Source organism: Pterocles gutturalis, unplaced genomic scaffold (assembly GCF_000699245.1).
Source record: "Pterocles gutturalis isolate BGI_N339 unplaced genomic scaffold, ASM69924v1 scaffold6935, whole genome shotgun sequence".
NCBI classification, from domain to species: Eukaryota; Metazoa; Chordata; class Aves; order Pterocliformes; family Pteroclidae; genus Pterocles; species Pterocles gutturalis.
In genome coordinates, this window is record NW_010140634.1 from 13,907 (window position 1) to 31,807 (window position 17,901).

General features: G+C 36.7%; 1 protein-coding gene across 1 annotated transcript in view; it reads left to right on the forward strand.

Annotated features, from left to right (window-relative positions):
- The window catches only part of LOC104469282 (guanine nucleotide exchange factor VAV3-like), a gene marked incomplete at its 5' end in the record, with an annotated part of 18,288 nt that extends 11,535 nt beyond the window's left edge, over positions 1-6,753 (forward strand). The window contains 6 exons of the mRNA XM_010083735.1: positions 851-946; positions 2,557-2,625; positions 5,180-5,266; positions 5,721-5,806; positions 6,183-6,315; positions 6,640-6,753. Of these exons, the coding sequence (XP_010082037.1) occupies positions 851-946; positions 2,557-2,625; positions 5,180-5,266; positions 5,721-5,806; positions 6,183-6,315; positions 6,640-6,753 (585 nt within the window). The remainder of the gene's footprint in view (positions 1-850; positions 947-2,556; positions 2,626-5,179; positions 5,267-5,720; positions 5,807-6,182; positions 6,316-6,639) is intronic.
- Between the last annotated feature and the right edge of the window lie 11,148 nt (positions 6,754-17,901).

The following is a 17,901-nucleotide window of genomic DNA, read 5'->3' on the forward strand; positions in this document are numbered from 1 at the left end:
CCTCCAATCTGGTGTTATCTGCAGACCTGCTGTGGATCTGCAGACCTTTGTTGTTTCCTGCAGATCACTGCTAACGATATTAAATGGGAGGGGTCCCTCGAAGACCCCTGAGCAACTCTACTTGCAACTGCCCCTTGGGTAGTGTAGGAAACACTAATCACTGCTCTTTTTGAGCCTTGTGATCTAGCCAGTTTTTTATACACCTAGTAGTCCATTCACCTGGACATAACCTCCCAAATTGGATACCAGGATGTTGTGGGAGATGATATTGAAAGCCTTGGAAGAGTCAAAGGTAGACTCTCCCAACCCATTCATAGGTCTAAACATTTCATCATGGAAAGCAGTGAAGTAGGTCAAGCATTGATTCTCCTGTGGTAAATCCATGCTGAATGTTCCTAGTCACCTTCTTGATGTGCCCAGATGTTGCTTCCCAGAGAGCTTGCTCCATAATTTTTGCAGGGGCTGAAGTGAGATTGACAGGCCTGTAGTTTCCAAGATTATCTTTTGCTTTTTTTGAATATAGTTATAATATCTGCCACCTTCGCTGTGCTTGCAGGCAATGGCTTTTTTTTTTTAAAGTTCATTGGAATGTCTAATTTCTGTTGTTTTTGTGGTGTTTATTCTACTTTTTCTCATGCTGTTGAAATATCTAAGAACAAGGTTCTAGACCCAGTCTTTTTTTGCTTAGCTATTATTGCCATATCAACTGTTTTCCTTGATTTTGTTGATATTCTTATCTCAAGCTTAATACAGTTGTTGGGACCATATATCACTCAGTTTTCATATGTATCACTTGAATATTTTTGTTTTCTAACTCTCTTGTCTTATTCTTTCTTCTGCTTTGAACTAGGAATGTTCCAAGAGGGCCAATAATGGGAAGTTTACATTGCGGGATCTTTTAGTGGTTCCAATGCAGAGAGTGTTAAAATATCACCTGCTGCTCCAGGTATTTTATTTTTGAAATTTAAGGGGGCTGAGAGTAAAACTGTGATTAATTATCATCGGGGGTTGTGAGAATGAGAGGTAAACGTCTTTATCAAAGGGAGGTGATTGATATTTCCACAGATTTGAGGCTGATTTATACAAAATAAAATCCTGTCAAGTGCAGGTTTTCTAACAGAGAATTTTTCAGAGCTGAAGCATATCTGGGGAAGTGGGGGGGAACCCCATGATTGTCTCCTCATTATCTGAACCTTTCATTCTTGGTATGTTTAAAATGACTAGTAATACCAAACTATAATCATGGTACACAGAAAAGTGAACCATTACCCTCCAAAAGAGGAAGCTGGACCATACTTACAGCATACTTTTAAGATGCTTTGCTGTCATAAATTACAATAATGTGATATTTATTTTGAAATGCTTCTTGTTATAACCCACAAAGCGATAGCTTTTGCTGTTAGTCCTGTAATAAGGGTGGAGAGTCTTATAAATTTAATTTGATAGCTGTGCCAGGAGACTCATTAGTTCAGCTGCAAAGAAATATATTACTATATTAGACTGTCAACCATGCTGATGCTTGTAAAATGTCACTTTAAAAAGATCTGCTACTGGTATGAGAAGCATAATTTTGACTCTGCAGAGCAACATACATTCTGTAATATAGAAATATTTCAAAAATTTCATAAATGAGTCGTTAGTATTTTGATCAATGGAAAACCGGAAAGAACAAAATGAAGAGTACAACTGCTTTTTAAAAAAACTTACGAGATCCGAGTCATGATTTTATGTATAATATACAATAAGTTATTATGCTCTGTGTGACACTATACATTGTACAAGAAAGAAATATTTATAGACTTTGAAAGAAAAAAATACAGTATATTGTTAGATATGTAATGTGAAGTATACTTATTCCTTCATTCCCTAGGAATTTATCAAGTTGTTATGTTAGCTGAAATGTATGATTCTATTCTCAAGTTATAGAGAAGAAATAACCTGTTTCCCCAAGAGGTTACTTTTTCACTTCATAAAAACCAAAAAAGCGCCTTTATTTTCAATATGGGAAGTGGCTAAAAAAATTCTTTAAAAACTTACATTTGATTTAAATATGTCTTCTGAGTCAGCTTTGTCTTGGGCATAATGAGACAGTGACTCTTTTAAGCAGTTGCACAGTTTAGCTGAGATTTTATTGCCAGTATTTGCACTCTCTGCAGACAAGTGCTGCTTTGGAATGGGATGATATACCGTATAGTAATGTGCAAATGAACTCAAGTGTTTACCTGTGCTTTCAGCATGCACATACAGTAATGATCTGATTGGCAAGTTTTAAGTGCTAGACAGACCAAATTAGCTTCTAATGATGGTTCATTATCAGCTAAAGTCAGTGTTTAGGCTATACAGCAATCATTCTTAAACGCTTGCCAATTACCCGTTTGCAGTAGTCCCTACTCAGTTACAGGCTGCTCACTATGGGGCTGAAAATCTGAATTCTTGGATTGTGTTTTCTGGCTTTGGATTTTTTCTCTTTTTGGGGGGGTTGGATGGGGATGAGCAATGACAACTTCAGTTTATAAACTGACAGTGGGTGGAAAGTTTTAATTGCGCTCTCCACAGGAGCTGGTAAAGCACACTACTGATCCCATGGAGAAGGCAAATCTAAAACTGGCACTTGATGCAATGAAGGTAAGGATTCATGGAAATGAAGTATTTCAGTCTTTGCTGGCAGTTAAAATGGTAGCTCAGAGCTATATTTCCTGGAGGAGACAATGTTCTTCACAGCAGGTCAAATGTTTTCACAGGTCATGGTGAGCTTTGTGCCTTTGTCAGGGCAAGTCTATAGTTGAAGGATTTGGTCAAGTCTGGGATTAAGTTCACTAGTTTTCTGAAGTGGAGGGTTTATGCAATGGAACTTCCTTATTTCAGTTTACTTCTACATCATTTTGCTGTCATATAATGAGATGGACAACAGGTGTTTCAGTAATGTTGATCTTGCTTCTGAAATTTAGGTATATTTCTACCATTGTAAGTCACTTCTAATCAAGGTTGGTAGTTTCCCAGTAAGATGAAGCTGTCTTTCTTTACAGTACTTTTTTTTTCTGTCATCTTAAAATGATCTCTGTGGCTTTACCTTTGAAAGCAGTAGTGTAGTGTCTTTCTGGAGGTAGAGTATCTGTCACTGTACATTCACCTGCACTTGGTACAAACAAATGCTTTATAGAATAGCTGTACTTATGTATTGGGTAATATATTATGTGCTGCTCTGCACAGCTTCAGAAATGAAGTACAGTCCTGCTTCGGTTAGCTTCATGGCATGAAATGTGACATTCATGTGCTGGAGTTGTGAATTTTTTTCTTTCCTTTGTGGGGGAAGGAGGAAAGAAGCTAACATGGTATAGGTCCTGTCTCGTGTTGTAATCTGTGTGATCTACAGAGGATGCTGAAGTGGAATGAAGTTCATTTTGGGTCACACAGCTGTCTCACGTGTGACTGTCTGCCTTGAATGCCTGGAATACAGACATGAGATTTTTGGCTCCCCTTTTTTGTCATCCAGTTTTGTGCCATGAATGCAGAGAGAGCCACCAGGATAATCTCCCATGGAGAGATGCCCGAAATGGGATGGCACAGTGTTGCTTCCATCTAGCGGCAAGCTGTGCATCCTGGCTGCTGCTGACTGGACAGGAAAAGAACCCTGGTTTTCATTCCCTCCCATCCCTATTTTTCTTTCCTGTTTGCTGGCTTCATTGCTTTTGGTGGCTGTTTGACTGAAAATTAAAGACCAATTAAGAAATCTCTTTCCAGAGTGATTGTGTCAGTTATGTGCTGGCTGGCAGAACATAACCAGCCAATTAAAAAACTCCCCAAACCATCCCATCCCCCCCCAACCCAATCCAAACCAACAAAAAACCAAACAACCCATCAAAAAAACCCCCAAACAAACAAACCAAACACAAAAGTACCAAAATACCACAACCCCTAAAAACACAAACCCAAAACAGGTATGAGCATCTCTCTTTAAGGTTGCAGCATTATTTCCCTCCCGATTTATTGTATCCCCTTACAGTAGACCCTGCCAATGTAGTAGATGTAACTATGCAGCATCAGTATGTTCTTATAAAAACACTGGTCTGTCTGCTCAGAGATAAAATGTCTTTGGAAAAAACTGCCAGCAAAGTGGTACTGCCCCCCAAGAAAGAAAATTCTAGGAAGGATTATGCAGTCAGGTTTATTTTAGAAGCAAGAAAAAAGGTTATTTAATTTCTACACTAACTCTTGTAAGACTGATGTGAGTGTATCCTGCACAGATTCATTTGGGAAGCTAGCATAATGATTGCAGCTATTCTTAGATTGTGATTAAAAATGTCTTAGGAAGAAGATGTATCTTTCTCCCACCCTCCAAATTTGTGACCATTTTGCATACTGTAAAAGAAAGTTGTGAAGATTAGAATGCCTTTTCCAGCTGCTGTTCTCAGCATCCCTGACCTCACCAAATACCACTCCTGCTCACTCGTCTCTAGTCATAAACAGCAAATGGTCACTGTTACTCAAGCATGTTCAGAGCATTTAAAAGGCTTTAGTGAAATGTGTACAGTGCATGTTCTTGCGAAGGGGAAAACAATGATCTCCACCTATGACTTTAGGTAAAAGCCCCTTTTAAAATCTGCTGTGTAATGGCTTCTCTCTGGTGTGCAACAGTAAGAGCAAGGTCCTGCTATTGGGGCAGTAGCTTCTTCTCTCCTAATAAGCACCCAGGCTTGTGATATGTTTATACCTTATGTGCTGCTTTTGAACTGCCTTATTATATGCTCTACTATATGCTCTGTTTGCCTTCTATCTTATTCTAAGATATTGGATGATGTTGGCTGTTTTTTTGGACAATAAGTGTGCTGCATAAATTACATTTCAATTTTTAATCTTGAAAATAAGACATTAACAAAATTCAGAAAGAAATCGTTGCTTTTTTACGATTTAATACATCTTTCCTTCTTTCTTAGAACTAAGTCTATGTTTCAATAGATACAATGAAGAAAGTTGTAAATAAGATTGAAAGGATGCAGGGGCTTTTTTTTCTTTATTTACGTATACATATTGGTAATTCTTGAACATTAAAGACAATTTTTTTTTAAAAATGACTAAATATACAGATAAGCCAAAGACAAAATTAGAAATAAATTTGCCAAAATAATAAAGTGATCTGTTATGGAAAAGTTTTTTCTGCCTTTTTCTGTTGATGCTCTAGGACTTGGCTCAATATGTAAATGAAGTGAAGAGAGATAATGAAACTCTCCGTGAAATTAGACAGTTTCAACTATCAATAGAGAACTTGGTATGTGATATTTTTAATTTACACAGTTTTTAAATAACTTTTGATCAAATATATTGATAGATGTATTTTTCCCGATTTCATATGACATTATGGTGCTCTTGGTGATATTTAAATACAAGTATGCTTTGCTTGATTAAGAATGACATAAATATTTAAGTACAGAAGTCTCTGCTATTCTAGGGTCTGTCTGTAGTTAAATATATTTGCGTAGTTAAAGGTTTGTATTTGTACAGTGACTCAGATGTTTTTAAAATGGGAAAAATTTTCCCATTCCAAGACAAAAGTGGAGTGGACTGATTCTTTATTCTACTTAATTTAGATGATAGTGAGGAATAGATGTTTTCAGGCCTGAAAAGTCCTTTTTTGGGGTAGAAGGAATGAGTGGTCTAACATTTGAATGTTGTCATCTTCACACTTCTGCTATGTTGAATCATACGCATTACTTCTGTTTCAGAATCATTCCCTCTTACAGTATGGAAGACCTCAAGGTGATGGGGAAATAAGGATAACTACATTAGACAAACGTGCGAGGCAAGACAGGTGATGGCATGCCTTCAGTTGTTCGCTATTAAAAAGCCTGTAAAGTAACTCTCTTTTTAGATTTGAGGTCAGCTCAGTGATTCTTGAGAGTACTTTCCATTGCACTGTGCATTCACAGAGACTCTCTACCGTTTACCAAGTGAATTTGCAAAGTGATTCATGGGAAGTTAGCTATTGCATTATCATCTAAGATCACCAAAGTCCCTTGCAAGTAGTAAGTCTCTAGCAAAAGTACTTTCAGTATTTTTTGTTTTGTTATTCAGTAGTTTAGTTGTTTCCCCTTCAAAATTTTAAGTGCTACAGGTGTGTAAAATAAAGACTTCAGGTGTTGGCTTTTGGGAGTTCTTTTAATCATCTTTATATTCTGTTTTCACAGGCATATCTTCTTGTTTGATCTAGCTGTAATTGTTTGCAAACGGAGAGGTGACAATTATGAAATGAAGGAAATAATAGATCTTCAGAAATACAAAATTACAAATAACCCCACTACTGATAAAGAAAATAAGAAGGTAAATATTTGTTGCTGATATACATAAAATTTTAGCAGCAATGTGAAACATTTTGCAGGAGTTCAGAATGTACATAGAATTTATTTACAAAGTTTTATGTTTTAAATGTAAGCTGAAGTGAATATTTAGAGATTTCAGTTTTGTTTTAATATAATTAAAATCTTTGAGTAAGTCATTCTGAAGTGAACACAGTAATTTGGTCTTGCTTTTCCCAGCATCAGGGAATTAAGGAACATATAACTGCTTCTTTATTTTTTTCTTTTTAAAATATTTTTTCTTTTCTTCATAACTGATGACCTTTGTGTTGCCAATCTTTTTATTCAGTGGTCTTATGGCTTCTACCTCATTCATATACAAGGACAAAATGGTTTAGAAGTTTATTGCAAAACTAAAGACTTGAAGAAAAAATGGCTTGAACAATTTCAGATGGCTCTGTAAGTATATTTTTAGTAAGGTAGACTCACGTTCATCACTATTATAAAGATATCACTTAAATTATGCTTTTATGTTTAGATTTTTTAATAGAGGCTAGTTATCTATTTTATTTGACTTTGAGAAACAACTGAAATCTTCATGAACAGAATATTTCCCTGAAACTCCTCTTGGAAAAGAAAGAGGGCACTCTAGGCTATGTATTACCTTCCAACTTTGCTGCTGAGACTGCTTTAGTAATACTGTCTTAGGCAACCAGGCGTAAATATTAATTATTTTAGCAATAGATATCTAACATAATAATGCCTTTTTTCCCACCCATTTTTATTTTGATTAATTGAAGTATATTTTTTGAAAGGTGGTGCTAATGATTTGAGAGGGCATCCTGGCATCTTTCCTGGTGGCTTTTAACTAATTTATTGTTTAGTATTTGGATCAAGCTGCTTGGCTTATTAAATTTAGTTTCAGAGGGCTAATTTCCTTTATATATTTTCAACTTAAAAAGTAGGTTGCTTTAGACTTCTTGAAAAGTAAGTTGTTCAGATGCAGCACTGAAGATTACATTATTATGCAGCATGAGCTTTATTTCCATATCTGATTCTTGTCAGAAAGACAAACATGATTATTGACACCTCAGGTGTTCTGATTAAATTTAAAACATGTGAACAAGGGAACTGGATGACAGGACAATGCGTGCTTTATGGTAAAAAAAAAAAGAAAGTACGAGAGGGAGTGAGATACTCCCAGTGAAAACAGCAAGCATTAATAAAGATTGTTTAGGATATGATTGTAAAGTTATGTAGACTTGGAAAAAAGGCTATTATGGGCTAATATGAGTGAAACTCGCTCATAAAATAGAGGTTTTTTAAAAAAAAAACAACCCTTAGTATGATGAGTGCTTATGATTTAAATGAAAACATTGGCGAGGAAAGCCTGGGCTGGACAGATATTGTAAGGCTTGCTTGGGATTCCCATCTTGCTGGTTTTTATTGCACGCAAAAATGGCATGTGTTTTGGCAAAGATTTCTGGGTAGCATAGTGGGGAATGGGAAGAGGTGTTCATTTGTGTGCGGAAAGCTGAGTAGTTTGCCTCTTTCCTCTGTCCCTGTGCTCTCCCTCCTGCATTTCCTGTAATGTCATTATTCATAGTTACTTAAACATAGATAAAATGTGTAAGAAAAGCATTAAGAACTCTGATTTATCAGCTTTGGCATTGCAACTATTGATCACTCTTCATGCATCCTGGCCCAGTGCACAAAAAAAAACAACCAAGCAAAACAAAAGTCAGCCAAGAAGCTAAGGAAAGCAGCAAGAGAGCTGTGTTTCTTCCCAGATGTTTTTATGGCTCAGTGCAAGACGGCCCCCCACTGCTGTGTGTGTGGTGAGTGAGTGCAGCTGCATATGCTTACACAGTGTTAGGCACCAGCACTCATGAGCTGGTCATGAGTGTGGCTTTACAAACAGCGGATTACTGCTGCTGGTAGCCCTTAGTGAGCAGAAGAAACGGGGCCTGAAGGGTTGACAAGTTAATGCGCTATTCTTTCCTCTTGGGTAGATAGAGTTGGTTGTTGAAAATGAGAGTGGTGGTGTCAGCCTTGTCTTGCTTGGATGTTTGTTATTCTCATAAACCCATACCTCTAGTTTAACCTCTTCCTGTGTGATGAAAGGCCATAATGCAGAAGCAAGGGAACTGGAGTAGCAGGGTTACTGCAGGTCAGGGCTAAAGTACAACATGATATAGTGGTGTTATTTGCATTGGGCAACGCGTTTGCTCCCTTACATTTATAACCACTAGGATTAAAAACAACGGTATGCTTTTATGTTTTCTGCAAGTTTCTATAACTCTGTTGCATGGGTTTGACATATTTCCCTCAGCAGCTCTCCCAAAGCATACCTCGGTGTATGTAGCAATAATTATAATCTAATATATGCTGAGGCACAAAGTTTGTATTTGGGAATAAACTAAGCCAAATGTTTTGAACAATTTATGGGTTGGTTTGAATTGTCGTTTTCAGGGGTCTCATTGCCTACTGTGTAGGCTATTTGTTCTAGTGTGATTCTGCTCTGAAAAGTAGCCATGATTAAAATTACACTATTATTCATCATACTCAGTTATAATTGCTGCTTCTGTGGGTAAAATGCTTCCCATTACTTAGAAATTTCTGTCTGCAAAGACAGCATAGTTGAAGGGGTGAATTACATTCTTTTTTGATTATCAGAAATTATGTGTGGTGCAGTCGACATGCTGGAGGGAAGGGATACCATCCAGAGGGACCTTGACAGGCTTGAGAGGTGGGCCCATGTGAACCTCGTGAAGTTCAACAAGGCCAAGTGCAAGGTCTTGCACGTGGGTTGGGACGATCCCAAGCATAAATACAGGCTGGGCAGAGAATGGCTTGAGAGCAGCTCTGAGGAGAAGGACTTGGGGGTATTGGTTGATGAAAAGCTGAACATGAGCCAGCAGTGTGTGCCTGCAGCCCAGAAGGTCAACTGTGTCCTGGGCTGCATCAAGAGAAGTGTGACTAGCAGGTCGAGGGAGGTGATTCTCCCCCTCTATTCTACTCTCATGAGACCCCACCTGGCGTACTGCATCCAGCTGTGGAGTCCTCAGCACAGGAAAAACATGGACCTGTTGGAGCGAGTTCAGAGGAGGGCCACGAAGATGGTCAGAAGGCTGGAGCACCTTCCATAGGAGGACAGGCTGAGAGAGCTGTGGTTGTTCAGCCTGGAGAAAAGAAGGCTCCGAGGAGACCTGAGAACAGCCTTCCAGTACTTAAGAGGGCCTACAAAAAAAGCTGTAGAGGGACTTTCTACAAGGGCATGTAGTGATAGGACCAAGGGGTAGTAATGATTTTAAGCTGAAATAAGGTAGATTTAGATTAGATATTAGGAAGAATTTTTTTCACTGTGAGGGTGGTGAGGCACTGGAACAGGTTGCCCAGAGAAGCTGTGGATGCCCCCTCCCTGGAGGTGTTCAAGGCCAGGCTGGATGAGGCTTTGAGCAACCTGCTCTAGTGGGAGGTGTCCCTGCCCATGGCAGGGGGGTTGGAACTCAATCTTTAAAGTCCCTTCCAACCCAAACTGTTCTATGATTCTGTGTTGTTTACTGAGTTCCAGAAAGAAATTTCAGTGTAGTTTTTTTGCCTTCAGGATAGCATTCTGCATGAAGTCAGGTCTGTGCAAATGTTCATCTAAGAACATAACAAGTGAACAAAGTAGAATCTCTCTTATTGTTGCCACTAGAACAGTTTTATTGGCATAACTGTGTTAGCTAGGTTGTAATTTTTTATTTTTTAGGAGCTTAGATGTTTACAGCAGTGTGTGAACAACAGTGATTATAGTTCCATTGCTGAAAAGGCACCTACTGTTGAGATGCTGGTGTCATTGAGATGAGAATTTGTCTCTAGATATGGGAAGTTTATGTTATTGATGAATTATGAAATAGAGAACACTCCTTTGCTGACTGGACTTGGTTTAGGTCTGGAGGGCAGGAATTCATTAGGCACACTTGATATGGAAAATTTTAAAAGGAAGGTAGGATAAAATCCCAGTGCAATTTCCAGAGTGTTACCTTTCAGACTAGTAAGTTTCTGTTAGAAAACTAATTTCACAGACCTGTGAAAATATTCAACGATGGTTTACTGGTCATAAGAAACTGGGTAAATTGTTTTTATTCATATGGCAGTTCTGTTGCTACAGTAGGTATTTGCTGTTTTCCTGAGACTATTGCTTTATTTAGAAAATATATAATACCAAAACACCTCAATTTTTATTTTTCCTAAGAATTTCATGAGGGTTATTGATGAAGCCTCTTCATATACTATATCCTGAGCAGCAATGAAACTGTGGCGTGGCTGCACTGAATTTGATGCTATTGACCTGTTCACAGTAATTGCCACAGTTGAGGCTGTATCTCTCCCCCCCCCCCCCCCCCCTTTTTTTTTTTCTCTTTAAGTTTATTCTGTACAACCTTCAAAACTGCTGGTTATTTGGGAGCACTGGATTTTCTAGATGACAATAAAGTGAAGTAGGACACTGGGGCAGCACAGTTAACATTGCAGTGAAGGTCTTGAAGCTGAAGCTTTGGTTGGACTCATAAATCTGTTGAGTTTGAGAGGTTCTCATAAAGTTAGGGAGATGCCAGTGGAGCATGTTTTAACAGGAGTCATCATATCACAAATGGCTGAGTTCTCTCTCGGTGTGCCTGTTCCTCACTGATGTGAATGGAAGTTTTGCATGCAAAAGGGGAGTGTAACAGCTTATTGCCTTAGGAGAGATGCACTACTTAACCACGATAGTGGTTAATTTGAGCAGTTGCTATTTTGTTCTTAGAACTATGTTCATAGTAATGGATGAGCATAGAGCTCAATGGATAAATAGGTACCTTTTAGAAGTCAGTACTACAAAGACTTTACTGCGCTAGATGTGGAATGTTTAAATTTAATCTAGCGTGTCAAACAGCATTGGTTTAAATGCAAAGTCATTCCATATCCAAGATAATATTAATAGAAGTGTATGGCCAAATTGCTGCACCAAGTTACTCAGCCAAATTAGAGACATCAGGTATCAAGTGAAAGTTTGTCAGCAATATGATAAAGTGCGTGGTTTATTTGCTGTAACCAAGCCATTAAAAACCTCAAAAACTGATTGCAAGTGTGAGACACAATTTTGTTAGATTTTAGTATAACATAATGTCTTTTCTCCTGTATTAAAAATGTCTGGAAGAATCAGAAGTAACATATGTCTCATAATATACCTACACATTACGTAAAATATTGGTTACTTTTATGTTATTCAGCTTATGCTAAAAGGTAGAAGCATTGATCGGTGTTTTTTTCCCCCCCAGCTTTCCTACAGGCACTTTTCATATTTTAAAAATGCCTATTTTAAAAAATAGTTGACTAATATAAGTGTCAATGAATTCATGCTAACCATTCTTTATTACAAGAAAAAACTTGAAAGTTCAAGTTGTTCTCTATTATTTGTGTGTATATACCTCAGTTATATTACTTTGGAGCTACTTAGGTGACTAATTATCACGCTTAATTTCTTATTATGTGGCAACTGCTTTTCTCATCATTGCTGTGATGAGTTTAATTCTCGTTTATTTCATCATGAGATTATAGAATAAATAGTGAAATAAAATATGTTGATTAGTATGACAGCTGTCTCATGTTGACACTAAATATTTGCTTCCATCCACTAAATATTTGTGTGTATAGTTTGTTTCTTCATCACAGTAGAGCATGGAGCAGGTGTGTGTTGTGGTTTTCCTCACAACAGCAGAGACCTTTTCCATAAGAAGCTGCATATTATATTTTCCCACTGACTTAATATCTGAATCCATTAGCATAACATGGCATGCAATATCATGCTGGTTTGTGCTAAATTTATTTTGTCGTCATGATGTCCAGTTTGCTAATTTAATTAAGTTTTTCTCTGGTTTCTCAGTTGTGCTTTGTAATCCACTCTAAAAATGGCCATCAACAAATTTGGCTTCAGTATATATTCCTAGACAGGAACAGAGTAAACAGAAATGCAATTTAAAATTTCATCACAGAAGAATTTAGCTTAGAAGGGGTGTGTGGAGATTGTCTAACTCAGTCTCCTGCAGGTCTTAGGTTGCTCAGGGCCTTGTCAGCTTGAGTTTGGTACTGCTGGATTTCAAGATGCGCAGAACTAATATTGCAAAGTTGCATGCAACAGTGTTGTAATGCCTTTTAATTAGGCTTTACTCAACGTCTCTCTTTCACAAACTGAGAAGTGCAGGAAAACATCTTGCAGGCAGAGGAACATGCCTTTTTTAAATGTACTTACTGCTGCTGAAGGTGAAATTTTAACTGTGATTGTAGTTTCTGCTTTGATATTCTTACTGAAATTGCAATATTAAGGTCATGTCTAATTAGTAATGCCTGAAAAATTAGTGGGAAACACATGATCATTATAGTGATTAGGGTACGCATTAATTGCATGGAGTTAATGAATCTGATTTTTTTTTTAATATCCAAATAAAAGAGGTTTCAGAGATGAAAGCTGCACAGCCCTTAAAAGCTAGTGGTTTTAGTATTAATTACACTGTATTTAAGTTTTAGGTTAGTGCAGAGTTTGTGCAGCAGCTTAGGTACAGTCTAATATGTTTTTGAAAAATTATCATTTCAGTTAAACATAAATTCACACCCTTTAACTCAATGGACGCAGAACACATCATCTAATTATAAAGATATAATCCTGAGATTCATTAATTCTCAAATTTGATAGGTGTGTGTCCAGCATTTTAGATTAGGCAAACTACATAAATTGTAGACAGGACTCATTGGTTTTCTAGATTTTAAAGAAAACTAGTACAAGAAATAAGGTGGTGAAGTGTTCTCTTACTTATTACCATCCCTATTTTCAAATTTGTTTTGCACTCTGACTGTTGACATTGGTCGGATTCAGTTCAAATAGATCTGTTCCCTTAAATAGTGCATTAATAATGCACATGCATTAAGACTTCTTCTGAGAGAATATTTGAGCTCTGATATATTGAACACTGACGTATCAAATTAAAGCTTTCTTATCAGAGCACTTTAAAAGCCTTAGGTATCTGCTGCATTTTTCAAATAGCAAACGTGTTTCACTTATACCAACCTCACATAGGTTACCAAAAGCAATAAAGAAACATGTCTACCTGGGCTTCTCCATCAGGAGAAGCATTTCAGTACTGCAAAAATGAATGCCAAGTTCATGTCTGCCAAAGAAGAATAATTCCCTGTTCTTTGCCATAACTCCAGTTGTTTTTGATCAAATATTTTTCAGGGTTATAAAGCAACCATTCACAGGATACATATAGCTATGCAATTTCTTTAGATTATTCTAGACACAGCAAGAACTGTGTGAAGATTCTGTGCATGATTAAGAAGAGCACAGTCTAAGGACAGAGTAGAATGTGAAAACAAAAGAGAATTTATGAAAACTGTGTAAACACTTGGAGATTATAAATGTATTTTGATATTATGTCTTCTGGTTCACAAAAATCAAAGATTTCCCAGTCCTTGTGTTTTTACAACTTAACTTAAAACATGTCAAATATATTACTATGAAAATTAATAAGTGTTTATTAAAATTCAGTGTAATAAATTTGTAGTTGACACTACATCATAAAAATAAAGTGCAACCATCTAAATATTGTTTTTTGTGCAAGTTCAGTCTTTAAGCATGGAATGCTGCATTACATGTTTGTCCTGATAATTTGGCTCTATGAACAGATGTCCTGGTTTCTCCCTGCAAACCAATGCTACCTTTTTTCTTAGCAGATTTAGGTGTTTGGTGATTTACAAGTTTATGGCTTTATACATCCTATATTTTTACTTTTTTTTTTTACTTCAAAACATAGACATTTGTCTTCAGTTAAGTGTAAATATATGATAAAACACTTAAAGCTTATTGAGACAAGCAACTTTGTAAATTTGGATTTGTAAGACTTGGAACTTTCACAAATAGACTCAGACAGTGAATATTAAAGTATATGAAGTATTGATGCTTTTGATTTACAAATACAGACAGAGCTTTGTTCCTATCAGGTGGTGTTTAAAATGTTATACTGGAATAGATTAGCTCAAAGCAGTCCATCTTCCATGTTTTTCAGGGAAGTAGGCTGATAAAGAAAAAGAAAAGCCATTATTTGTTTGAAACAATGCAGTACATTTCTAAAAAGTTAACAAGATAATTTCCTTGATCTCAAAAAAGCCACTCATCATATGATCAAATAAGCAAATTTCCTAGCAAAGTCTTAGAAGTTGTGTGTTCTTGATCAAAAGCAGAATTTACTTGTGATATGGTTAATTTAATTATATAACATGTCTTTTTAATGGAGACTCTTTGATGTGACAAACCAGAATGTTTGAGTATTAGCATATGGAGAATTGATTGATTGATTAATTCAGTAAATAGCATCTTCAAATATGATTCTGAAATACAACAGCCCAGCTGGAACAGAGAAAATGAATTAGCTGTAAGTAATCAGCATTGCTCCTGAGAAGAGAAGGTAGAAAGGAAGCTGAAAATCATCCTTTGTGAAATGGCATTGCCCACTTCTAGCAAGAATATGACTTAGGGATGCCATTTTCTCTCTTCACCTTTTTACAGTAAATAACAGAATCCTTGTAGAGGTTGAAAAAGCAGTATTTTTGACTCTGCACTCTTGTTATTTTACTACACAAATGCCTTTCTATTAGATGACAGTGTGTTGTATGAAGTGATCAGCTGAAATGGTGATAGTTGCAGAGAGCCAAAATGTTTTGGGTGGAAGGAAAGGATAGTGCAAATGTAAGGCTGGTTCTGCTGTTCACGGGGAACAGGATTCTAAGGGAACTCTGCTGCATATCATAGCAGGGAGTTAGGTTGAACATCTCCTGGGACCAACTTTACATGAAATTCTTCATATGAGGTTTGTCTGGAAGCTTTTTGTCTTGTTTGACAGTAGCGCATATGGTTTTCTGTTTCTTAACTTCTGCTGTTCATGTTATTACTTAAAACATTTGAATATGTGACAAATGTTAGCTATATTTTATTGCCTAGTTAAATTTTCCAAAATGTTCTGAAATGCTTAGTACCAGTTGTCATGGCTAACTTCTGAGGTGCTTAAAATTTTGAAAGGATGTCACTTTGGCACAAAACAGGAATTTTAGCTTAGGATGTCTTCATAAATAATTTCTGTTAGCAATTAATAACTTAGAAGTACTTATGCCAGATCTAGGTTTATTGATGCATTTTCTGCAGTGATGTCAAATATTAGTACAATAAGTAAAACTGGCATGAAAATTTTCAGTGTCCTTAATGTTAACTTGTGTCATTTTCTTTATAGGCTATACTGCATGAATACAGCATCAGATTTCATGTCACATAAACTTTAAAATGTTTTTCAGCAGTTTGTGCTCAGGGTGTCCATAATTCTGAACAGTTCTGTATGGAACATTTTAAATTATTATAAGCATAACATGGAGTGCAGAATACTAACAGCTCTAGAACTCAAAGGTCTCACTCGGGGTTGAGAGTTGAGGAGAGTTCAAGGTATTGAGTTTTATCTGAGCTCCCTGTTGTATTTCTTCTTTTAATACTTAAAACGGTTGCAATTCAGTGCAGAATCCTTATCTGATACTTCATGCATCTGCTTATTTGTTACGCTTCTGGGCTCGCAGGTGGGCATACATACATTAACTATTCTCTAAAGCCAAGTTTTATTTAAGTGAAATGGCTATTCAGTTTCAAATATAATTCACTTTTAAAATTATGGGATATTTTGCAAACGTCTACGTACAACAGAACCGGGCATAATTTCTTGTGACATGATTGCATTTCGTAAAGAAACTGATATGGGAGAAAGATCTTCAAAACCTGACATAAATAGTGTTACTGCAAAAATGAGTCAAAACCAAAAATAAATAGTATCATTAGAACTTCATGCCATGTTTTTCCCTGTTGGGCAAAAACTTTCAACCCCAAAGAATGAGCAGCTGTCTCACGGTACTGTTGCGCGGATCCCGTGACTCTGCTGGACAGCCTATTCCTAACACAAGGGCTTCCATGTCTGGTTACTGGCTGCTGTTCCAGATCACTCAGAAAAACATGCTTGTGGGATTGCTTCTGGGGGAAGAGAAGGCTCCTCTTCTGTCTAACTTGACAGTCCCACTGAGTTATGACAATGTGGAGGAACATCTCTGAGCTTAAATTATAGATGTTAAGTTTATCATCAGTCCCCCAAGAAGACTGACTCGATTCAGTCCATGTTTGCAATGCCTCTGCTTTACCTGTATTTAACAGAAGAGGTGATCTACTCAACAGTGTCTAGGTCAGCACTTTCTCTTGTTGATACCCTGGCTTGTTTTGCAGCTGATTCACTTTTGAAAGGAGCTTTCTTTATCCATTTGCAAAGGGGTACTTCTGCATTTTTTTCTGTGTGATGTATTCATTTCTTTATTGTCCTATATGTGTGCGATTCCTGCAATTAAGCATGTATGTGCTTTTCATGGTGGAAAAATGATGTTCACATATTTGAGGAATATCAAATGTTTTTAAGTGTCCTGTAATATATTTTTCCTTCTAGTTTAAGAAAAAATAAATTTAGTTTAAAAAAATTTGAAGTCTGGGAAGGAGAAGTTGAGTTGTTAATTAAGTACTCCAGAGAAACAATTTTTGAACATTAATTGAAATGTTTGTAATGGGTATAAGCAACACCTTGTCAGTGGCCTAGACCTAGGGAGGCGGAGAATCTGTACAGGTCTTAATTGCTGAAGTCAAGCTAGTATTGAAAAGCTGCCAAGGAAGTGATTAAAAGAAATGGCCTTCAAAATACAGCAAGAAAGACAGAAGGAACGGGTCACTAGTGGAGGACAGCAGTGGACCTCGCAGGCAGGTTGATTAAACCACAATTTCTAACTGGTGGCATTAAAGGTAATAGTAAATAGATTTAGAATAAAAGACAGAGGAGAATTTTTCTTTGTGCTGTGTTCCAAAGTCTCCTTCCTTTAACTCCTGAATAGGAAGCCACGAGATGGTAGACTTCCCCTGCACTCTGCTGCTGGATGCCTTCTTTTTGCTAGTGCCATGCTATGAGATTGACACCTATAACCCGGAGCCAAAGACTGCAGATTCTATTTGCTTCTACTCTACATTTTTATAATACCACCTCTTTCCTTTTATATGGTCTTTTTCAGTAGAGGTAGTGTTATTTGCATTTCATTAATTTCCTATTTAAAATTTAAGAATGTAATTAATCAATGCAATATTTTATTTTATCCTTTTATTATATTTTTATTAGATTTGTTGGCAGCCAGTAGGCTTTCAGTAATATGTGCATGCAAAACAAACTTGAGACAATACTTCTTGAATTCTGTAAGGCTAATACTGAAACATCTGAAGGACAAAACATGTCCTTCATTGTCAAAAAAAAAAAAAGGAAAGATGTAGTCAATATGTTAAAATCCGTGAAGTAAGGGTTTTTTCATTGTTTAAATCTTTAGAAATATGGCTGTTTTGGAAATTAAGGCTGGAGTTTTAATGTGTTTATTCTCCACACGGGGAAATAGGAGGAAGGAGCTACAGTAAACTTTCTCTTAGCCTTTTATTTATTCTCTTGGGAAACATTATCTGTAGTAATTACATATTTAGTAGGGA